This window comes from Geotrypetes seraphini, chromosome 15 (assembly GCF_902459505.1).
Source record: "Geotrypetes seraphini chromosome 15, aGeoSer1.1, whole genome shotgun sequence".
In the NCBI taxonomy this organism is placed as follows: Eukaryota; Metazoa; Chordata; class Amphibia; order Gymnophiona; family Dermophiidae; genus Geotrypetes; species Geotrypetes seraphini.
In genome coordinates, this window is record NC_047098.1 from 60,529,167 (window position 1) to 60,553,868 (window position 24,702).

Below are 24,702 nucleotides of genomic sequence, written 5' to 3' on the forward strand. Positions count from 1 at the left end.
TAACAAAATTCAACAACAAATGGACACCTTTGGCTATTCCTCCAAGCTGACAGGAAATTCTAGAGCTGGGGTGGAGCTACCATAGGAATGCAGGCCTCACCCCCACAAAGTCCCATGAATAGCTCTACAAGGGGGTGTTGCAAAGTTCTCAGCCCAACCAAGAAGAGAATCATGTGGAGCCATGAAACTTACAAGATATTCCACATATTGACCCCTATGTTCAACACACTTGGCACATCATGTCTGAAGTTTCTGTAACCCTTCAAAAAAAATACTCTGATGTCTGGTCATTGAAATTCTGCTCTGCTGCTGCAATCACTCAAAAATTATCACCCTTTTAAACTCTTTTTAAGGTTTGGAAATGGAAAACAGTCAGATGGAGCAAGATCTGGTAAGTAGGGTGGATAGTCTATGCCAGGGGTAGGGAACTCCGGTCCTCGAGAGCCGTACTCCAGTCGGGTTTTCAGGATTTCCCCAATGAATATGCATTGAAAGCAGTGCATGCAAATAGATCTCATGCATATCCATTGGGGAAATCCTGAAAACCCGACTGGAATACGGCTCTCGAGGACCGGAGTTCCCTACCCCTGGTCTATGCACTGAAACCCCAAATACATCAAAACATCCATCATTTTGCCAGCCTTGTGAACAGGTGCAATGTCTTGTAAAAAAGAGAACTCCTTTCCATAGCTTCCCTCTCTTTTTTTCTTTCAATGCCTCCTTTAATCAGCACAGCAAGTTACAATAGCATTCTGCATTAATTGTTTGGCCCCTTGGAAGATTGTCATCATAACACCTTCCTGATCCCTAAACACTGTGACTTTTGGCCTTGGAGAAACTGAGTGCCACCATTGCATGGACTGTTTTGTCTCAGGATCATAGCGGTGTAACCATGTTTCATCAACAGTAATTAGTCGTTCCAAAAGTTGGCACTAGCTTGCTGAAAATGCTTGCAAAATCAACTTGAAAATGTCCACTTGACGTCATTTCTCATCAGCATTCAAACATTTGGGCCGACAACTTCTGCATACCCAGCTGTTTGTGGATTATACACCTAACACATTCCTGGATATCTGCAGTGCCTCAGCAATTGTTTTAGCTGATATTTACCGATCGGCCAAAATCAGGTCATGATATGGTCAACAATTTCAGGAGTTGAAACTGTTTAAGGCCTCCCAGATCTTGCTGCATCTTCGGTCTCAAAATCTCCACTTCTTCACTGTGGAGTATGATGGACATTTGTCACTCAGTGTTTGCATCATACATTCTTGGATTTCCTTTGGAGTTTTCTTCTGCAGGAACAGGAAATTCATGATGGCTGGGAGTTCCACACTTTACGTTGACGTGGTTCAATCAATGATCTGAAACAATGTCAAAAAGTGCATTTTCAATTCTGCAAATTGGCACTTTGCAAAATAACACCCTTTTCAGCTACAGTAGCAAAATTATGCTCAGAATCTAGTAAGTTGGTTGGTCTGAGAACTTTTCAGCAACCCCTTGTAACCCCCAGCATCCCCATCCCCATTGGTCCCTGGGTCCAGAATCAATCCCAGATCTTCTGTAAGAGCCTTGGCCCATCTTCCCTGTAATCATTTCACTGGACAGCGAGATGTGATGAAGTTCAGGCACTTCTACCTTTCAATTTTTCGCTCTTAGACAGCTGACAGGAGAAACCGAAATCTGTTAGTTTGATATTCTTGTCATCATCGAGAAGGATATTCTCCGGCTTCAGGTCCCGGTGAACGATGTTGAGAGAATGAAGGTAAGCAACTACTTTCAGCATAGCTTGCATGATCTTTCTGGAGGGGGCAGCAAACACAGAATTTATCAGAATATAATTCTCAAATCAGAAATTCCAGATTCATATTAGACCAAAGCAACAGGTAACTTCTTCCTAGGTCAGGGGTGGGCAACCTTTTTATGTGGCGGGCTGCATGAATGTCAGCATAATCCCTCAGGGGCTGCACACATCAAATTCCTCCCCCTCCCCCCCCCCATGGTTTCCTGCGTTTCTCTCCTTCCCTTCCTTCCTCACTCCCACGATCCCCAGCATATTTTTCCTTCCTTCTCCCTCCCCCCCAGTGTTCCTTCCTCTTCTCCCACCCCTATGTCTAGCATTTCTGTCCTTCTATCCAAAGGCACAGTACAATATAGCTGACTTTATTTGGTGGGGCTAAAGCGCCTTCCTGTAGTTGGATACTGCTATATTTGTTTTTCCAGGGTTTCTACAGCTGTGCTTGTTGCAGGTTTCCGGGTCTCGCTGTATCTTGGTCAGGTAGAAACCGACGTGGCTTTCTTCAAGGTATGCTCTGAAGTCTACAGTGTGACTTTGTAAGTAGTGGGTTCACTGACCTGATTGGGAACAGGGCAGTCCACCAATTTGAATTTTGGCGGGAAAGTCAGTTGGTCAGAAATGTGAGTTTTGTTGTGAAAGTCCATAGACTGGAAAAAGTCTCTGGTAAGTTAAAGATGTTCCAGTCTATGGACTTTCACAACAAAACTCACATTTCTGATCAACTGACTTTCCTGCCAAAATTCAAACTGGTGGATTGCCCTGTGGAGTGCAAACAGGCCAATTGCCCTGGGGCCCCATTCCTTGGGGGCTCCTAAGTCTGCTTAAGACTGAAGGAGATGCAGCTTGCTGGTAGACTTTGGAGATCTCTCTCAAGTTTCCACCCTGAGCCGCAACATGTGTGTGTGTGTGTAAGTGTGTGTGTGTGTAAGTAGAGCTGATGTTAGGGAAGTGTAATCAAGGAAGTTGCCCTGGGCTCCTATGCTATAGGGGGCCCCTAAGCCTGCTTAAAACTGAAGGAGATGCAACCTGCTGGTACACTTTGGGGCGTATTGTGTGCTGTGCTAGACTAGTCTATATAATTCTTATATTCCGCTAAATTCTATCTGGATTCCAGATGGATCACAGCAGAAAACACCCTACAATTCAAGAGAATTACAGTATAACATAAGAATCAACTAAGCACAGTCCTTTCATTAAACATTTTTCAAAGCCTTACAAAATACAATGTAAGTCTGAATTCCCCCTAAGAATAATAATAATAATAATAACTTTATTTTTGTATACCGCAAGTACCACAAACAGTTCAGAGCGGTTTACAGAGGAAGAGACTGCGCATAGACAGCGATGTTACAGAAACTAGTTTCGAATTACATTGGTGTCAGGGATGCAATAAGTATTTCAGAGGCGATGTTACAGGGAATGTAACAAGAGTAACTTGTTCCAACATTTTTACTCCCTAGTGGAAAAAAACTAAGAATCTAAAAAAAGATTTATAATCAGAATGCTTTTACTGATGGATAATTCAGTTTTAAACGACGCTCTTTCCGGGCCATACAGAAAGACAATGGTAAATGTGAACCAAATAACTAGACTTACAACCATAAAGAGATTTAAATATTAAACAAGTTTGAACTTTATTGTAGAATCAATAGAGAGCCAATGTAAATGACTCAAGAGTGGATAAAGCCCTCTCTGATCTTCCCATTTGAAAAATCAGTCTAGTATGTGTGTGTACTTCACCTGGTTTCTTTTTCACTCAAGGTTACTTGTTCAGTGAGGTAGTCAAAGAGTTCTCCTCTCTTCATCCTGTGCACAGTGAGAGAAGAGTCTTAAAGCATAGGAGACTGGAGCAATAGAAAATCTTACAGCCTCCCTTTATCAGAAATATGAAAGATAATTTGCATTTAGATCCCATGCCTAGACAGTGGCGTAACGAGGGTGAGAGGTGCCCTCCCTGACCCTCTTCTCCACACGCTCCTTCCCCACACCTCTGTAATGTTGCTAACGTAAGCAGCAACTCCCAACCTGCTGTCATGCTAGCATCAGCTCTTCCTCTGATGTCACTTCCTAGACACAAGTCCAGGAAGTGATATCAGAGGAAGAGCCGGCACTGGCACGACAGCAGGTTGGGGATTGCTGCTCACAACAGGAATGTTACAGAGGTACGGGGGATGGGAAGTAGAGGGCTGGGGGGGAAGGGGCAGGGGACAGGTGCCTGCGCCCTCACCAAGACGGTGCCCGGGGCAGACTGCCCCCTCCGCATCCCTCCTTACTAAGCCAGTGTGTCTAGAGCAGGGGTCTCAAAGTCCCTCCTTGAGGGCCGCAATCCAGTCGGGTTTTCAGGATTTCCTCAATGAATATGCATGAGATCTATGTGCATACACTGCTTTCAATACATGTTCATTGGGGAAATCCTGAAAACACGACTGGATTGCGGCCCTCAAGGAGGGACTTTGAGATCCCTGATCTAGAGTATATGGACTGTTCTTGAGTATTCCTCATTCGTGCAGAGTTACGATTCACTACTGTTTTTAGTTTTAATCCACGTGTTTTTATATCAGGACTTTTAGGGACCCCCTGAGGAAGACAACATTGTCGAAACACGGACCGTGTTGGCTCCATATCTCCCAACTGTTTGGGTCCTAGATATATTTTATGTGGATTATGAACTTGTATATTTTTAAATAAAGCCTGCATCTTGAATATCACCTTCTCTACAGAGTTTTTGTTCTCACTAAACAGAATAAAATTCTACCACTGAGTGCTGTGTGCGAGTGTCCAACTCTGTCCCTTTAAAAAAAAAAGTCAAATGAACATAAGAATTGCCGCTGCTGGGTCAGACCAGTGGTCCATCGTGCCCAGCACTCCACTCACATGGCGGTCCTTAGGTCAAAGACCAGTGCCCTAATTGAGACTAGCCTTACCTGCGTACGTTCTGGTTCAGCAGGAACTTGTCTAACTTTATCTTGAATCCCTGGAGAGTGTTTTCCCCTATAACAGCCTCCGGAAGAGCGTTCCAGTTTTCCACCACTCTCTGGGTGACATCTCTCTCCTTCACTCCAATTTCCTAGTCTGGCATTTCTCTCTCTCCTTCCATCCCCCTTCCCCTGGTCTGACATCTCTCTTACCTCCAACCCCTCACAGGTCTCTGCACCTTTCATCCCTCCCTCTCCAGGCCTACTGAGGTGTCTCCTTGTGGCTGCCTTCTAAAATGGTTTATGTGACCTCTCGCTGCAGCTCGCGGTACTACAGGAAATGCTGCAAGCAGCTGCAAGAGGTCAAATTCTGGGTTCAGTCAGGCTCTAAACTGGAGAACAGCCTCTCCTGCCTGGTTAAATCCTTTTGAATATACATGTATACCTCTATGTTGTAAAATATTGGGACACTGGGCTTATACATTTTTTAATCTCTCCAGGAGCTCACCCCTGTGAGGTGTAACCTAAGCAACGGGGCCGTCCTCTCCTCCACTTTACACTTTGAGAATACAGTGTGCCACAAGTGTACCATGATTCAGGACCAATACTTCGGCAGATACGTGCAGAATGAGAGCAGGAATGGCCCAGAAAACCAGAAAGCTTCATCTGGTAATTTATTTAAAAATTTTTTATACCACCAAAAGTCTCAGCGGTTTCCAAAGTAACATACATAAAAGCATAAAAATACATATACACTGGAACACAGTAATCCAAAATCGTCATACATATAGCTAATGGCATAAGAAAAATGCCCTTAACAATACTTTCACCAAGTACTCATGAACTACAATAAAGGGAAACCAGAACAGTTTCAGAGGAATTATTGTCATACCGTATCATAAATAAGCAACAATGAATAGTTCAGTTTTAAGCAGTTTTTTTCCAAATAGAATGCTTCACACATAATCTTATTTGACCGGATAAGTTATTCCACAAAAACATCCCATTAATCATTGACATGCCTCTGTTTCACGAGAGGGGATGAAAAAAACACTATCCTTAATTTACCAAAAAAAAAGGTTTTAAAAAAGCTCTTTAACAACAGTCTTTTCATTCACTTTTTAAAGGTCTGCCTCTTCTTGCAGCCTCATAAGACCTGACTGGTGTCAAATTCTGCACAAACTCTGGATACCTCCAGGAAGGCAGACCAAGCAATGTGTAAAAATAGAATCCACGTGGACCTGCCAAAGGTTAATGAAACCTAAGCGAGCATACTCAGAGCGTCACCAGGTTGAGGTCTACACTGGCGGCAAGCCCTTTCTCAGCCAGGTGGTCAGCTTCCAAGATAGTTCTCTGGGCTACCACCAGGTGCCAACTCACTACGACCTGGCATGGGATGGATAAGTTAACAAATGCATAGCTTCCCAGAAGATCATTCATAAATTCCTCCTCCTATACACTAGATATGCATTGTTTACACTTCAGATACCCAGACCCTAGGTCCATGGGGAAGAGAATTTAAGGCAGCCATGGCAGCTGCTCAGTCTCACACTGTAACTAACCCAAGGCAAAGAACAGTCAAAAGCAGAAGTTATTTTGAGCTCCTCTTAAACACGAGATTAATTCATGTTCCATCAGTTTGTCAGCAATTGCTGTTATACCATGAAATAGCAAAATTACGATAGCACATTTCACAAAGTTATATTCTCATACACGCATAGAAAGAAATGTTATACAAGAAATAAGCTCTAAGGATAACTATTACAATATAACACACAAACACCTCTATATAAGCCGCCGACAATGACTGGTTAGCCCCAAACAAACAACTTAACTGACCAGGAGCCATCTCTTGCTGGTTAAATCTCTTTGGGCTGGATTCACTAAGCCCACGGATCCAATCCGATCCATGAGCGATCCGATCCGTGGCTGTGGGGATGATTCACAAAGTGTCCTCATGCAAATGAGGGCAAACGGAATCACACCCCCAACTGACCGTACGATCACTCTCCAGCGATCCCGACGCATGTGCAGACCATCTTCTTTGGCTGTAGATGGTTCTGCGCATGCGCTGGACCACCATGCCCGGCAGAGCTGGAAACTTTTGTTTACTTTATTTTTTGGCAATTGGCCACACATTTTTACTTTGCGAGCCTGTGGTTTTAACTCGCTTTAAACCCGCGGGTTAAAACCATGGGCTTGCGCTGCAGGGAAGGGCAGGAGAGTCGGGGCAGAGAGCAGGGTAGTGAGTCGGGGCAGAGAGCAGGGCAGTCGGAAAGGACCTGAGCGACTGGTCCTCAGCAGTCGCTTATTTTTTGATGAGCCAGCCCAGTCGGTTTTGCTCATTTTTTTTGTGAATCGCTTTCTGTCTATATTTACATGCCGTTCCCCCTCATTTGCTTGTGCAGATTAGATCGGAGGTTGATCGGCACCAAGGTTAGTGAATCGGGTCGGGGAACAATCAGGTCGCAAAGTGGTCAGGACACGATCGGTGTCCTTAGTGAATCTAGCCCTTTGAATGTCAACTTCCTAGATAATTTATCCCAGGAGACCAATGAAAATGGAAGTTGCTAACCAAATCATTAGTAGCATATCAATTTAAACTGCAGGATTGGTGATGTATCCCAATTAACACTATATCCAGACATAGTAACATAGTAGATGACGGCAGATAAAGACCCGAATGGACCATCCAGTCTGCCCAACCTGATTCAATTTAAATTTTTAAATTTTTTCTTCTTAGCTATTTCTGGGCAAGAATCCAAAGCTCTAACCGGTATTGTACTTGGGTTCCTACTGCCAAAATCTCCGTTAAAACCTACTCCAGTCCATCTACACCCTCCCAGCCATTGAAGCCTTCCCCAGCCCATCCTCCACCAAATGGCCATATACAGACACAGACCGTGCAAGTCTGCCCAGTACTGGCCTTAGTTCAATATTTAATATTATTCACAGTTCCATTATCTCTGAAACTGTAAGGAAGCCTCCAATGTATGCTTCTGCACAGGAAATAATACCAGATATTCCAAGTTATCTAGAAAAGTAATCAGATTACCACCAATTACCCTGAATCTCTGAGACATACAGAGACTCATAGTACTGGCAAAATTGTTGTAAAATATCCCTGTTACCTGTAACCAAGTCACCAGAAGGCACGAGGAGGCTCTGCATCCTAATTTTATCCCCTTTACATATTCATGCCTGGGCTAAGCTCCGCTTTATTGCCTTCCTCTTACTAACACCCCTGTTGACAAAAAGTCACTATTCCTGTCCTCTGATCCAATACACTATTATGTTAACACTTAAGAGTTTGAATCTTCCTAAGGACTATATGGTCATATTTATCAATCAAGGGCTGTCTGAGCATCTTTATTTCAAATTCCAAATTAGATAACAACGTATGTTCAAGTTGTGTAGGAAATCATTCCCCCCAGAAGGGTAAACATCCCACTAACTCACTGGAGTCATATCTTCAGTCCTATTATGTTTAAAATATTCTTCAATAAGAGACATTACTGACAATCTCACAAAACTTAACATCCTGCAAATATGCTAAATACTTGGAATACTTGTTTTAAAGGATGAATAGTTATCCCATATATGTTTTTAACATAATGTTCACCACCTAGAAGGCCGATCGGGCGGTTTATAAAATTTTTAAATAAACTTGAATTCCCTCCCCCTTTCCCCTGAAAAAACACTACTTACAGATCAAACACCAGGAAGAAAAATGTGTGAGATTCATAGGTGTCCTTCAGCTGAACTGCAACAAAACAGCAGAAATTGTTTGGGTTTGAACTCAAATCATTAAGATTATTTTACTTGCCTTTCATTACAAACATCAAAAGGTGAGGTACAAGACTAAGCAGGAGATATAATGATCAGAAATCTCAATAATCCTCTCCCTCCAAAACTCTCACAACCTGCCTCCCACTCCCAGTTCCTGGTTCCTACTAAAACATAACTCTCGTCTCTCTACAATCAAACAGAATTGCAAGCCACAATGTTGGCGCAAAGTTACTGAACACCAACCACCATAAGACAGCTCAGCTTCATTCTCAGCCCTCAAAAGGCAACGCCAACACTGATTGTTTGGAAGACATGAGCTCCCTAATAGCTCGCTATTCAGTCCGCAACAGTCTGTGATTTTTTTTAAATGCTGACTACCGCAAGCAGAATTATCCCCAGATGTTCAATGCCAGGCCATATATGAGCACCAGCACTGAATAACTGTAACAATAACAGTGGCACAGCTAAGCTCCTGCATTCAGGACTTAATTTATAGACAAAAAGGTAGTGGAACTAAAGAATGGGGGTGGGTGGGGAGGAACCAGAGGAACTAGATTAGGGTCTCTTCCCTCCGATCTACTGCAGGCTACCTGGAAGCGAGGGGCTGGAGTTTCTTAAAAAAAAGTAGTAGAACTACTTTGCATACCTCTCTCACAGAAATTAAGCCCTACCTACCTGGCTGTGGTGCTAGAGAAGACTTCTATGAATCCCATGGACAACTAGGATTACCAACAAAAACGTTCTTGATCATATAAGCCCATTATCCCTGGAAGGCAAGATTACCAGACAGAAACTGGTCTATTTTGGATATGTGATGAGGGAAAATTCACTAGAAAAGGAGGTGCTATTCAGAATGGTCTGTGGTAAAAGGAAGCAGGAAAGGCCAAAGGCCCATTGGCTGGATACCCTCAAGAATGACATGGGAATGAACATCAAGCAATTGGAAGAGACCATGGACTATTCTGGTTTTATTTCCTTCTTATGCCCTCTATTATGCCCTCCACAACCAGATTAGCTACTTTTCCAGCAGACTCATCAGCTGCTGGAAATCTGTAGCCGAGAAAGATCCCTTCAGGACACATTTTGCGCCAGAGCTGAGTCATTAGAAAAAGGGAACAGCTGACAGCCAGGCTTTTAAACCTGCACATAGCCATTCAAACAATCCAAAATCAGGGAAGCTTCGACAGACTAATGTGGTCAAGAGAATCTCCACTCTGTACATTATATGGCTACAGAACTGTTGGTTTGATCTAGAATAGAAATAAGTTTTTGAAGTGTATCTTTAATGGGAAAGGTCGTAGGGGATAAGGACTGAGAATCTCCGATTGCAAAAGAGTGCTGGGGAAGACAGAGAGATATGGGAGGGCTTTCTAAACCAGTCCTGTGGACTCCTTTAGCCAGGTGGTTTTCAGGATATCCAAAATGAATAATCATATAGAATTCTGGATATTATGGAAACCTAACTGCGGAGTCCCCAAGACCAGTCTAATGCACTGTAACAAGAATTGAATTGGGCAGATTAGCTGGGCTATATGATCCTTCTCTGCCCTCATCCATCATCCTGCCTCTCTGCTGCAATTCTGTTCTTTCACAAGTAGGTGACCAGCTCATGTAGCCCCAGTCCTGGCGTTGCCGTATGGTACATATGGACATGCCTTACTTTCTAGGGAACTGCCTGAAATGCAGTTCTACCACTTGTATTCAGACTCAAGTGCAGTAGGTGTACACGTCTCCCTCCGTATTCGCGGTTTCAACAATTGCGGTTTCAATTATTCACAGTTTTTAGCTTGCTGGCTCCTCCCCAAATTACATCAGCTTGCATAGAGAAATTGCTGATTCCAAGCATTTACAGAGAAAATCGCTGATTCCCAGCACTTTCTTCACCGTGTTTTGCCTCTCCTTCAGGAACAGGCCAGGTCTCCCACCATATTATTTGCGGTTTCACCATATTCACAATGGTTTCTAATAGAAAACAACGAATAACATAGGAGAAAGTTATTCACAGTTTTTCTGTATTAGGGAGTCTGTTAATCCCCTATCACAGCGAATACGGAGGGAGAAGTGTATTCTGCTCCAGACCATGTACAGTACTGCATATGCCTTTCAGAGCTATAGAAATGATAAATAGAAGTAGCAGACCCATCTTTCCAGGCAACCTGTAGTGAAGAGGAGGGGAGGAAGTAAGACTAGAGTAGATCAGAGTAGAGCAGAGAATGGTCACTCTACTCCAGTGGTTCCCAAACCTGTCCTGGGGGGACCCACAGGCAGTCAGGTTTTCAAGATATCCCTAATGAATATGCATGAGAGAGATTTGCATATAATGGAAGTGACAGGTATGCAAATCTCTCTCATGCATATTCATTAGGGATATCTTGAAAACCTGACTGGCTGGGGGTCCCCCAGGACAGGTTTGGGAACCACTGCTCTACTCTTTCACCCATCCCCTATTCTCCTGTTGCTCATGACCCTGACCCACCTGTCATCTCTCCAAGCTCCGCCTTTCCATTTCTGTTTTGTTTGTTTTTTTGCATCAACCAATTTTTAATAAATATCCATTTCTGTTTTATCTACAAATTAAGCCCTGCAAGAGGACCCAGCTTTGATTTCCCCGAGAGAAGCAGGACTATATTCAGAGGCCATTCTCTCAATATACCAGGACAGAACCAGAAGAGCTTCCAATTTCCAATCCAGCTGCAATGAGGAAAAGGATCACGTGCCAGTTGACCTGGCAGAAAACCACCACTGAATCAGGAGCAGCAGAATGCTTTATTATTTGGCGGTGTTCAAGCCTTGCCCCCGCTCCTGGCCCTTCCCTACCATCCCATAGTCCTTCCCTCATAGCATCCAGCATCTCTCTCTTTCCCTCCGTCTCACACCCTCCACTATGGTGTCCAGCATTCCTCTTATTCCCTATTTGCTGAAGAAAACTTCCCTGGACAATGATGAGCCTGGATCCATCTCTAAAGGCGCAAAGAAACATGCCACCAGAATCCATGCCTCAAAAAAACAAAAAAGCATCCCCTCTGGTTCGCTCCCTGCATCCCCCCTTTCCTCTTTTCATCACTTACTGATATTGGAGTGACCCGAGACCTTCCGAAGAATGTCTATTTCCTTGGTGGTGGCGTCACGCAGCTCGCTGATCTCATCTGCCGTCAAGTGATCTCCTGTTATATCTATAATCTTCACTGCAAACTCCTCCTGAGTGGATTTGCAGACACAGCGCCGGACGACACTGCTCACTCCCCTAGAAGCAAGGTGGGACACAGAATGTACTGGGTTCAAAAGTAAGACTGAGCCTACCTATCAGAAACAAAGCTAATGCTTCAAATAGAAAAGCAGATTCTTGTCTATGTTTATGTTTACTAGATTATTTCATAGAAACATAGAAATAGACGGCAGATAAGGGCCCACGGCCCATCTAGTCTGCCCACCTTAATGTCCCTCCCCTACCTTTGCCCTGTGAATAGATCCCATGTGCCGATCCCATTTGGCCTTAAAATCAGGCACGCTGCTGGCCTCAATCACCTGTATGGCTGCTGCGAGTTCCCGTGGTCTCATGAGACTACAGCGGGAACTCACGGCAGCCATTTTTATGGATGGCTTGGCACGGGGCAGGAGCGTAAGATGATCGCTACTTCCCCACTTCACCGCTATACCACCCGGTAAGGTGCGGAGAGGTGCAGGAGGAAGGTGGGGGCGGGGATCAGAGTCGGCCCAAAAAGTTATTTGCGTTTTTCGATCTTCACGGGCCGGCTCTGCCCCTAACCCCCGTGAATAATCCAATCAACTTGTAATAAAAGCATGAATCAATTTTGGATGGGAGACTAACGCTGGCTTTTACAAAGCTGCGGTTGAGGTTTCCACTGCGGGCCGATGAGGTACATCATCCGATGCTCATAGAATTCCTATGAGCACTGTAGCATTTACCTCGCTGGCCCACGGTAGAAAAGAACCCTAAAGTATGGCTATATGGTCTTTATCTGCTTTCATTTCTATATTTCTCTGTTTCTATCTGTGCTTGTTGTTCTACGCAGAAATATTTCACAAAAATTCCATATGACATTCCAGTTCATGCGCAAATGAGTGCAGGTGCTTTTTTTTTCTTTGGTCAAACATACAGTGAAGTTGCTCTTACGTCAGAACTTTTTACGCATGTTTCAAGTTTAAGTTTATTTGAGATTTGATAAAATCGCTTTTTTCATAGATGAACAATAACAAAATAGGGGAGACTAACAATGTTTAGGGGGATCACAGATGTACTTTCGACGAGAGGGAGGAACTACAACTTGGAATAGGAAAGAGAACATAAAAAGGGATAAAACAGAAGGGTAATTTGATTGATCAATGCTTGCCTGCTTCGAGTGGAAGTGTTGAATGGACTCCAAAATCAAATTAATGAAAAGCATCCCTGTATAGGTAGCTTTTTAACTTTGATTTGAACTTTTCAAGAATTTTTTTCTTCCCTTACCAGGGCTGGTAATAGGTTCCAGATTGAGGGAGCAGTAATTGAGAAAAGTGTGTTTCACCTAGTGTTTATAGTTCGTAGGGATGGAATTACGAGAAGATTTTTATCCTCAGATTGTAAGGAACAGAAGGGATTATATTAGATAATGACTCTGTCTAAGAATAGTGGAGCTTTGAATAGTACAACTTTAAATGCAATTAATGCCTGTTTACACTTCTCCCTCCGTATTCGCGGGGGTTAGGTACAGAGCCGGACCACAAAGTGTGAAAAACCGCGAGTAACTTTTCGGCTGGTTCTGATCCACCCCTGCCTCCCTCCTGCATCCCCAGAACCTTACTTGCCCCGCTTCACCGCTAGACCACCAGGTAAGGTTCTGAGGAGGCTCAGACGGCTAAAAAATAGCCTAAAAAAAGGAAATTGTTTCTATAAAAAAAAAAAAAAAAAATCACAAATAACCAAATCCGCGGATACTGAAACCGTGGATTCGGAGAGAGAAGTGTATAGATAATTCTGTGGTTGATAGGGAGCCAATGCACATTCTTTAATAAAGGTATGATGTGACCAAGTTTCCTTTATCCTGTGATCATTTTTATTGCAGTATTTTGTATTATTTGTATTCTTCTAATTTCCTTTTGTGCGATGCCTTTGTTAAGTGAGTTGCAATAATCCATTTTTGATATTATCAGTGACTGTATTAAAGTGTTCAAAGAAGAAGCATCTAAAAAATTGACCAAAGATCTAATCATACGCAACCTGTGGAAACAGCTTTTGACAACAGAATTAATTTGGTCATGATAGTTTAGTTTCTTATCTAAGATTACGCCGATAATTTTTTATCCTGTCGACGGACTGGATCGAAGAATTGTTGAAGTAAATTGCGGGTGGACTCTTGGGTCCTTCTTTCCACGGGAAGAAGAGAGATTTTGTTTTTGTGAGGTTCAAAGATAACATATTTTCTTGAAGTCAATGCTTTATTTTGGAGAGCTTTTGATTTAATGTTATATATATATATCTCCTCATCAGATTCAGAGGCTTTCCCTGCTTAGTGCGCAAGTTCTGCCCACTTTGAATTTGCATCTAATTAGCTTACTGCATTGCCGCAGAAGATTTCCTCACCAGTCTTGCAATAGAAGCCACATGCTAACCCATCGGTACGTGGCTGTACTGTGTGGCTTTCTGCACCGATGCCAGAGTAATGTCCCCTAGGGGTATAAATGGAAAAACTTGTCCTTCGCTTTCCGTTTGTGTGCTTTCGTCTTGTTTCTGTTTTAGTGCAGTGTCTCTCAAACTTATATTATAACTGAAATTATAAAATTGCAAAACCAACTAAAAATTAAATTTGAGAGTTATTACTGTAATTTAAAGTTCTTTAAGCTACGCACGGGTAATTCTAACAACGGTGAAAAGAAGATCCAAACAGTAACAAAGCCTTGCTTGCTTTGTTGCTCAAGTTAGGATAACTATTGCATAAAAAATAAAAATAAAATCACTTGCCCTTAGTTTTCAAGGACCAATCACATCAAACGATGCTTGTCTGGGCAGTTGTATCCTTTACACATCCAGACACTCATAACATTGACCGTCTCTTGCATACGTGACATACAAGTCATCTATTCTAGTGAATTTTTTAAAATAAAGTAAAATTCTGGAATTTCTCTTGGCACACCTGGAATCTCTTCAGGACACTGTTTTAGGGCCTGCTAAATTATTTTTGTGCACCTTAAAATGACACTAGGTTCATGTTTGTTATTTTCTTGATATACCGCCCTTCAAAAAACAAAAAAATTAACCGAGCAGTTCATGAAACTACCGTGTTTCCCCAAAAATAAGATAGTGTCTTATATTAATTTTGGGTCCAAAAAATGCACTAGGGCTTATTTTCGGGGATGTCTTATTTTTTTTATGTAAACAATCATTTCTCCCTTCCTCTCCTCCATCCCAATTCTTCTTCTTTCCTTTCTCCCCCCCCATGTGAAGCATCTTTCTTCCCCTCTCACCCATCCCCTTGTGCAGCATCTTTCTATCCCTCCTTCCCATCCCCCTCCCACCATGAGACTGGCATACCTCCGCTCCGAGGCCTCCTAAAGCAGCAGGGGTGGGGGTTGCTGAATCGACGAGTCCAATTTTTTTCAGCAAATCAGAAAGCACTAGTGTCAGGGAGTGTCAGGGACTTTCTGGGGGGGGGACTTCAGGGGGGTCGATCTTAATTAGGGCTTATTTTTGGGGTAGGGCTTATATTAGGAGCATCTTTAAAAATCATGCTAGGGCTTATTTTCAGGGAAACACGGTCCAATAATTCATAAGAAAGGGAGAAGAAAAGAAACAAGTAGGGAAAGAGGATAAAAGGTTAAGGAGTCCTTTCATTAAGGAGTTCTAATGGATTTAGCACACACTAAAGGGCCTGATTCTGTTACAGGTCGTCGGTATCGGTGGCCGCTTGATCGTGTGTCAATCGTACAGCAGCGTCCTATTCAGAATTGGGTCTACACTTCCAGATAGACGCCTTAAATGTAGGCCAGCATTTTGCAATTTTCTTTATTTTTGATATACCGTCTATCAAAACAAGTGTCTAAACGGTGTACAATATAAAAACATTGTAGAAAACAATTAAAACAGGTAAATAAAAGCAAGATTTTGTCAAATATTAAAAATACTAGATGAATTCACATCGACGTACATGGAACAAAAGGGAGGTTGGGGAGGGAAAGGTTGTTTAAAATACATCGAAGTAAAATTAGTGAAAATAGGAAGGTAAACGGGGAGTGGTAAAACATTAGGATGGGGATCGCTTCAGAAGAAGCGTTTGATGTTTCAAGGCTTCACAAGAATTAAAGGTTTGAGAAGCGGAAGCTGGTACTAGAGAGTAAAGGCATCTTTAAAGAGAAAAATTTTAAGTCTGGCTTTAACTAGCTTTGACTGAGTACACTAAAGTGAGTGTTGGATTATTTAAACTTTTAAACTAATTTTTTGAGTTTTTGAATGAGAATGTGTTAATGTTTGTACTTTTTTCAGTTAGGATGTGTGTGTGAATGTTCCGGTGGCCCTGACGCAGCGGATGTATGTTATTCCCGCGAAACGCTGGCCGCGTTGGCGAACGGACATGTTTTTGAAATTTTACTGCTAAGACTCCGACAGTGAAAAATACTCAACTAATAAGATAAGTTTTTGGTCGAGTTTTTCAAATTTGGACACTGCACACAGCATTTGATACAGAGCACTTGAAATAGTACTAGTATATTTGGAATTATTTTTTCAGCACTGAATGGTGTGGGGTTCATTGAATTAAACATTAGCAACTAAAAAAAGAACACCTTAAAAATTAGTTCTAAAGGCCAATGATTGGAGCAGGAGCATCTGAACTACGCAGATTTTTCCAGTTTATGACTGTGTCGCTATGCGTAGGCTCCATTTCTGAGGCCGTATAGGATGTCTGTATGTAGAAAAATTTTGCAATACTGATGTGTATGGTCCGATAGAGTGGTATTTTGTTACTATTTTTGTATTCATTTAAATTTTTCAAGACAGTTCTCTAATCGGAGATCTCATGGGAGGGCATTCCACAGCGATGGAGCGGTGATTGAAAAAATGGATTTGCGAGTAGCATCGTAAAACAGTTCACGGTATTGACGGCATGGAAAGTAGGTTTTCATTGTTAGATCGGAGGGCCCTGGATGAGTACCAATGCTTAAGCCCGCCCAAGGCCGCTTCCGGGCGAAACCACACCCAGGCCCCACCTTGGTCGTGCTTAAGCGTACCTGCGCGTCTATGCAGACGCACTACAAATGCCTTCCTCGTAGGCATCCTTCCTTGGCAGCATTTTTTTCTAAAAATGTGCGTCTCGATTGGCTGCCGGACAGCGGCAGGATGCCTACTGCCGCCTAAAATCGAATTAGTCCCTAACTGCTGCATAGCCCACTGTATGGGTTGCAAGGTTCTTAACGCAAACTAATCCGTTAGCGTACCTTAGTAAAAGGACTCCCTAAGAGGTCATCCACTAATATCGTCAGTACCACCACTCTGCCTGGAAGGGTGAAAAGGCGCATTTTCAGCACCACCTTAAATTTAGGGAAAGATGATTCATTTTAGATAGCAGTTGCTAGTGGATTCCATAGTGAGGGACCTAGTGAAAAAAGTCACTGTCTCTAGTGGAGGCAAACTGAAAACTGATGGAAGGGATAGATGGATCACTGTTGATGATGGTAGACGCCATGAAGACGTGTATGGTGAAATAACTGAAGCCAAATAAGGAGGTAGACCAGTATGTAGAGTCTTGTCAGCTAAAGTTAAGATTTTTTTGTTATACCTAGAATTTATTTGGGAGACTACGATGATGTATAAGCAGCAGGGTGACCCTGTCAAAACGCACTGCGTGCAACAAGAGATGTATGACCATATTCTAAATTGTTTGCAGTGGTGTAGCAAGGGTGAGAGACGTCCCTCCCCCACCCTCTTCTCCACTTCCCCGCCTCCACACACTCCTTCCCCAAACCCTCCTGCCGCACGTGCGCCGCTTCCCATCCCCCGTACCTCTGTAATGTTCCTGGCGCGAGCAGCAACCCCCAAACTGCTGTCGCGCCAGTGTCGCGCTCTTCCTCCGACGTCATTTCCTAGGCGCAGGTCCAGGACGCGATGTCCGAGGAAGAGCTGATGTTGGCGTGGCAGCAGGTTGGAGATTGCTGCTCATGCCAGGAACGTTACAGAGGTATGGGGAAGGGAAACCGCGCGCACGCCACAATGGGGACCAGGGGGTGGGGAGGAGGATAGGTGCCTGCCCCCCGGCCCCAACTATGCCACTGATTGCCATCTTTTAAGCTGAGAACAAGTAACATCACGATAGATCATATTATGCTGCCAAAGAATATTTAGCGTAATACAAGCAGAATCATCTACATAATCCCAAACAGTGCAGATAAGTCGCAGCACACTGAAACAGGATTTTGGCCACATTGGAAGGACAACTGATCATCTAGACCAGGGGTAGGCAATTCCGGCCCTCGAGAGCCACAGGCAGGTCAGGTTTTCAGGATCTGCACAATGAATAGGCATGAGATGGATTTGCACGCACTGCCTCCTTGCATCTGCTACAAAACAGTATTTGGTACGTCACCGGGTTATCTTAACCCTCACTTCACTTTGAGTTATAACAATAAGAGCTCTCGAAGAACACATCTGTTTGCTTTTCCCTCATTGAAATTATGTCATTATAAAAGGTTCTTTGAAAGAACCTTTTCTTTCCCGGTGGCTAAACTAAATTCATGACTCGCCCAAATTGTGCTCGATGCCTCTTCTTTATCTTGATTTTAGAAAGCAGATTAAAACTCAATTATTTAACAGGCTGAGTTCTTAATATATTTTATTATTATAATCTTTTATTCTTTTAAGATTGTTGTACCCTCTTTATATGTATGTATTTTTCTTATATTATATGCCTATAACTTGTTGATTTCAATGATTTGCATTGTTTGTATTTCAATTAATTGTTGTGAACTGCCTAGAACTTCCTGGGTATGGCGGTATATAAAATAAAATTATTATTATTATCACCTCATGCATATTTATTGTATGGATAACCTGAGGACCGGAATTGCCTACCCCTGATCTAGATGAATGCCTAGCAACAAATATTATGATGTCTGTGTAATTTTAAAACTACAGCACATTCTTTCTTAATTTTTTTTTCAAATTCAACAAAATAATATATTCGGTAGAATCTAAATGATACTCCTTGCACATGGGTGGTAGGAGTGAAGCTTGGGTTTTCTGTGTCAAAGAGAAAAAAAAAAAAAGCTGGACACACCACATTCCACCCTACCACTGACACAAAAGAGCTCTGGGCTCCTGCTGTAGCTCTATGGAAAATGTGCCGTGTCTGGAGCTACAGCTCTGATGCTTCATGCCCAGGAATTCTACAGCACAGAGATCAGGAACGGATATTAAATATCACTTCTAGGAACTGCTGGGCCTCCCAGGGACTTGGACACATCTGAACTGCACATTATGAACACACAAACAGCACTTTTGCCTTCCTTGAGACACCCAATCTGGATGAAGAAGTTTGTTGTGGATTTAGGGATGGGAGTGAGGTAGAAGGGTTGAATTTTGTATCGATATGTCTTACTTCCTTGTTCAAATTAGGTTTATTGGCAATTTAATAAAATGTTTTGAAATAAAATTATGTTTTCCTGGGGATGCTCTGCAGGAGATGGGAGGAGAAACAAATGGCCCTCCCTCTCGCCCAGAAATTCATTACTGATTAAAGCAGCTAAGCGATCCTTCGCCCAATTCCTGCAGAAGCGATGATCTCTAGATCTCTCCATACATACTTATCTTGACCTATTTATTTATTTAAAAATTTATATACCGCATATAACTATGCGGTTTCCATATCACATACATAAAATCTTGTTTCCCTGTGATTAACACATATAACATCATTAATCGTCCCTGTTAATAAACAAGAATAAAGCACAAATTCAATCAATTCAGAAATATAATCAAACCTTAAATCATACATTGCTGTCAAAAGAGTTTTAAATGTAAATCATATTTATTAAATTTCAAATACAAACAAAATAATGAAAAAAAAAAATCATTTCAAATACTAGAATAAAACCAACATTTACAGAGTTAATATATAATAAACATTATCACTAAAAGCAAATATACCCAATTCCTTCCCCTTTTCCCCCATTTTTAACTTAAAAGAGTTCTAAAAGACAGTTATTAACTGAAATATACCTAAAGGCCCCTTTTACAAAGCCTTGGTAGCGATTCTTGCACGGCAAATGCAACACATCCCATTCAGTTCCTATGGCCTATGTCGCATTTGCCATGCCAGCACTCACTACTGCGGTTTTGTCAAAGGGGCCCTAAATTTCCTCCAGCTTAAACTGCAATCCATAGATTGTCGTTTTGTCTTGGTTACATCCATGCTTCCACCCTCACCTTCCTCGGAACTAAACCTAGCCACCAATAAGCACCACAAGCTAATACAACCTGAGAGAAAGAAGGGAAGAAAAAAAGAAAGGAAAGACAAAGACGGGAGGGGAGAAGAAAGAAGAGCAAGAGAACTGGAAAGAGATAGGGGAATGTATAGATTCTACAAACATACAATGAGACCGAAAGAATAAATAAAACATGCATCTTGTTCCCCTTACCTTCCTAGAATTTCCTTTGGGTCATATTTTTCATAAAACTCCTTGGCTGACAGCCAGTCAGGTAACTCTTCTTCCCGTGTCATGTTCTGCCTCTCACCGGAGGACACCCACGGGCAAGAACTTTATCAAGCTAAGGTGGAAACAGAAGAGAAAACTGGGAAGACTTGGGTGTACTGGTAGACACAACAATGAAATCAACGGCACAATGTGCAGCAGCCTCAAAGAAAGCAAACCGAATGTTGGGTATTATTAAGAAGGGTATTACAACAAGGACAAAGGAAGTTATCATGCTGCTTTATTGCGCGATGGTGCGCCCGCATCTGGAGTACTGTGTCCAATATTGGTCACCGTACCTCAAGAAGGACATGGCAATACTTGAGAGGGTTCAGAGAAGAGTGACGAAATTGATAAAAGGTATGGAAAACCTTTCATACGCAGACAGGTTAGAAAGACTGGGTCTCTTCTCCCTGGAAAAGCAGAGACTCAGAGGAGACATGATAAGACTTTAAAGATCATGAAAGGCATAGAGAAGGTAGAAAGGGACAGATTCTTCAGCCTATTGGGAACCACAAGAACAAGGGGGCACTCAGAGAAATTGAAAGGTTTAGAACAAATGCTAGGAAATTCTTTTTCACTCAGAGGGTTGTGGACACCTGGAATGCGCTTCCGGAGATTGTGATAGGACAGAGTACACTACCGGGGTTCAAAGAAGGATTGGATAAATTCCTGAAGGATACGGGGATTGAGGGATATAGACAGAGGTAGAGATAGGTTATGATAGGGTATAGATAGAAGGACAAGGGGGATTAAATGATTTTAGACAAGGATCACCTTACAGGTCATGGACCTAATGGGCCACTGCGGGAGCGGACTGCTGGGCGCGATCGACCTCTAGTCTGACCCAGCGGAGGCAACTTCCTATATTCTTAACTGCATGCACATATGTAATGCAAATATATATTTAATTCTATTTCCTATGCCCTGTTCCCCAGGAAAGCTGCTTCAGACCACCGTTCCCAAGTCCATTCCTTGAAAACTCTTGGTAAAATATATTTCTGGATCCCCACAGTGAACAAGCACAAGATATTTGACCATATTTAATCATAAATAAATCCAATTTGCATATGTTGGTTACCTTGAAAATTTACAAGGGGCTCTCAAGGATTTGGGAACCCATTCTAGACCATTGCTAGAGGCTGAACCTTTCTGCACTACTCATAACCCCAGGAAACATGTTTCTTTCTACTTCATGGGGTTTAAAAAAAAAATTTTCTGAGTGCATATTGGGAAATTGTACGTCATTTCTCAGTATACTGTATTCTGTGCAAGAATAAATCTTTTCAGTCAATGGACTGTAAAATTTGTCAGAGGATGTGGTCATTATTATAAAAATAATTGGGCGTAAAACATTTTGGAACTCGTTACCAAAGGGTATGGCAACAGTAGTTAGTGTTATCTGTGTTTTAAAAAAAGGTGGAAAGGTCCCTATTTGCTACTGGGTCAGAAATGGGGAAAGCCGTTGCTGCCCCTGGGATTGATAGCACAGACTCTTGCTACTGTTTGGGATTCTGCCAGGTATTTGTGACCTGGATTGGCCACTGCTGGAAGCAAGATACTGGGCTAGATTGACCATCAGACTGCCCTCATTATGTTATATTAGTGGGTTTGTAATAGTGCATCTTACCAGACAAAAAGGGCAGAGCTCACTCAGTTCCTAGCTCAAGCCTTAAACTGGGGATACTGTGGGGAATATTTTTATAGGTCTATTTAAAATATGACTATCATCGTGGGTTTCAGATTGTTGTGGCTTGCAGTCATTTCTTCCTTGGCATTAAGGAACATGGTTTTAGCAAAGGCAGATCGTGTTTGACGAACTTGCTGCACTTCTTTGAGGGAGTAAACAGACAGATAGACAAAGGCGATCCGGTCGACATTGTATATCTGGATTTTCAGAAGGCGTTCAACAAGGTTCCGCATAAACAGCTACTTTGGAAAATTGCAAGCCATAGAATTGAGGGTGAAATACTCACGTGGATTAAAAACTGGCTGGAGCAAAGGAAACAGAGAGTGGGGGTAAATAGACAATACTCGGACTGGAAGAGCGTCACCAGTGGGGTGCCGCAGGGCTCGGTGCTTGGACCCGTGCTCTTTAACATCTTTATAAATGATCTGGACATAGGTACGACGAGCGAGGTGATTAAATTTGCGGATGATACAAAGTTATTCAGAGTAGTAAAGACACAGGGGGATTGCGAAGATCTGCAACGTGACATAATCAAGCTCGAGGAATGGGCATCGACATGGCAGATGAGGTTCAACGTGGATAAGTGTAAAGTGATGCATGTCGGTAACAAAAATCTCATGCATGAATACAAGATGTCTGGGGCGGTACTTGGAGAGACCTCCCAGGAAAGGGACTTGGGAGTTCTGATCGACAAGTCGATGAAGCTGTCCACACAATGTGTGGCGGCAGCAAAAAGGGCAAACAGAATGCTAGGAATGATAAAGAAGGGGATCACGACAGATCTGAGAAGGTTATCATGCCGCCGTACCGGGCCATGGTACGCCCTCACCTGGAGTACTACTCAAAAGGGTCCAGAGAAGAGCGACTAAGATGGTTAAGGGGCTGGAGGAGCTGCCGTACAGCGAAAGATTAGAGAAACTGGGCCTCTTCTCCCTCAAACAGAGGAGATTGAGAGGGGACATGATCGAAACATTCAAGGTACTGAAGGGGATAGACTTAGTAGATAAGGACAGGTTGTTCACCCTCTCCAAGGTAGGGAGAACAAAAGGGCACTCTCTAAAGTTGAAAAGGGATAGATTCCGTACAAACATAAGGAAGTTCTTCTTCACCCAGAGTGGTAGAAAGCTGGAACGCTCTTCCGGAGGCTGTTATAGTGGAAAACACCCTCCAAGGATTCAAGACAAAGTTATACAAGTTTCTGCTGAACAAGAAGGTGTGCTGGTAGAGCTAGTCTCAGTTAGGGTGCTGGTCTTAGACCAGAGGGCCACCGTGTGAGTGGACTGCTGGGCATGATGGACCACTGGTCTGACTCAGCAGTGGCAATTTTTATGTTCTTTCTATTGGCTAAGCAAGGGTAAAGAAATTGGACTGGGGTGTTCTAGATATCCTATACTAGGGCTTCCCAAACCTGACTAGGGCAACCCACAGCTGATCTGTTTGTTTTTTTTTGGGGGGGGGGATATCCATAATGAATATGCACGAGTTAAATTAGTGTATGCTAATTTATTACCAACATATTCACTGCAGATATGCTGAAAAACACCGACTGCTATGGGGTTTTCAGGAAAGGTTTGGCAATCCATGTTCTGTGCAGAAACAAGGAAAGAGACATCACAACCCCAGCTGATACCAGGACAAAAATTATATACTGTATTCCACTAAGGAAATATACATTCCTCTTCCGGGGGCGGGGGGTAAAGACATTTTAGGTGAATCCAGGAGTTTCCTGCAGTCTTAATTTAAGCTCTAGCTATACTGCCACCTTGTGGAACAGTGGAATCCACCTGTGCATAGAAAAGGAAATTGGGTATTTGTGCAACAGGGTCTAACTAAACACTTTAAGGGGAAAATGGAAACAAAAGCTAAATATATTCCGATTGTATAGTTTACACAAAAGGATTCTGTGTTAGAGATGGATAAAGTCCTAACATGCAGCCATTCAGACCAGTGGATGCGTTAAAATAAACCCTGCGCCTAAAGCAGGATCCAAGCCCATTAGGAAGATTAACTTTACACACCTTCCTAATGTTTAGCTTGAACATTTAGAAGGCTGTGGAGACCCCACAGGCTTGAGTTTCATTTTTGCCCGGGTGTAAACTGTTTTAATTTTTTAGCCCCAGAGACCCTTGACAACAGCCCAGTTTAACTTTACCTGACTTCTCTGGAAATTGTTCAGGCTTCTAGGACTCCTCCATGCGTTCTTCATCCATCAAACTGCAATAATGTAATGGTCATAAATGAAAGGGAAAAAAAAATAAATTTAAAAAAAGATACCAGGCACTGCGGGGCCGGTCCGAGAGTAGTACTGAAATCACACCAGGGTCAATCACTGTTGGGTGTCGTGTGCTGGGAATCCAAAAATAAGCTGTTAAGCACCCTGGACCCCGTCCAACACTTTGACCCGACTGCACAGTGCAAGCTGCAGCCACTTTGGCCTTCAATCTGCCTATATGAACGTCTGTTGCACGATATATTGGTTCTTCGCTGTGCATTTCCCTGGGAGGAGTTCTCAGATTATAAATACCAGTTAAAGGTCAAGAATCCTCTTCTCTGCAATAGACAAAAATACGGCGCTGCTTTCCTGCAAATCCTGGTTTTTTACCATGTTCCTACTTGTCTTATTATTTCTCCAGATACCTTTACTGTAGAATATGTTCAGCCTTTATGACATGCTAAGTTAGGTGCCTCAAAATCATAGAAGCTCTGAGCGACAGAAAGCTAAAGGGAAAGAGAGAACTTTTCCCAACTCTATTTTCAAACCCTGCCGGGAGGAGCTGCCAAGCTTCTGACGTCATCAATCCAAGACGCTTCTGACGTCATCAATCCAAGACGCTGTT

The 24,702-nt window shown here is 42.7% G+C and overlaps 1 protein-coding gene across 1 annotated transcript in view; it reads right to left on the minus strand.

Annotated features, from left to right (window-relative positions):
* Nucleotides 1-24,702, minus strand: part of PHKG1 (phosphorylase kinase catalytic subunit gamma 1) — a 38,472-nt gene extending 13,770 nt beyond the window's left edge. The window contains exons 1-6 of the mRNA XM_033922362.1: nucleotides 24,018-24,702; nucleotides 20,122-20,251; nucleotides 11,568-11,743; nucleotides 8,419-8,473; nucleotides 3,536-3,601; nucleotides 1,636-1,799 (exon numbers count right to left, since the gene is read on the minus strand). Coding sequence (XP_033778253.1) covers nucleotides 1,636-1,799; nucleotides 3,536-3,601; nucleotides 8,419-8,473; nucleotides 11,568-11,743; nucleotides 20,122-20,204 — 544 coding nt within the window. The 5' untranslated portion in view covers nucleotides 20,205-20,251; nucleotides 24,018-24,702. The remainder of the gene's footprint in view (nucleotides 1-1,635; nucleotides 1,800-3,535; nucleotides 3,602-8,418; nucleotides 8,474-11,567; nucleotides 11,744-20,121; nucleotides 20,252-24,017) is intronic.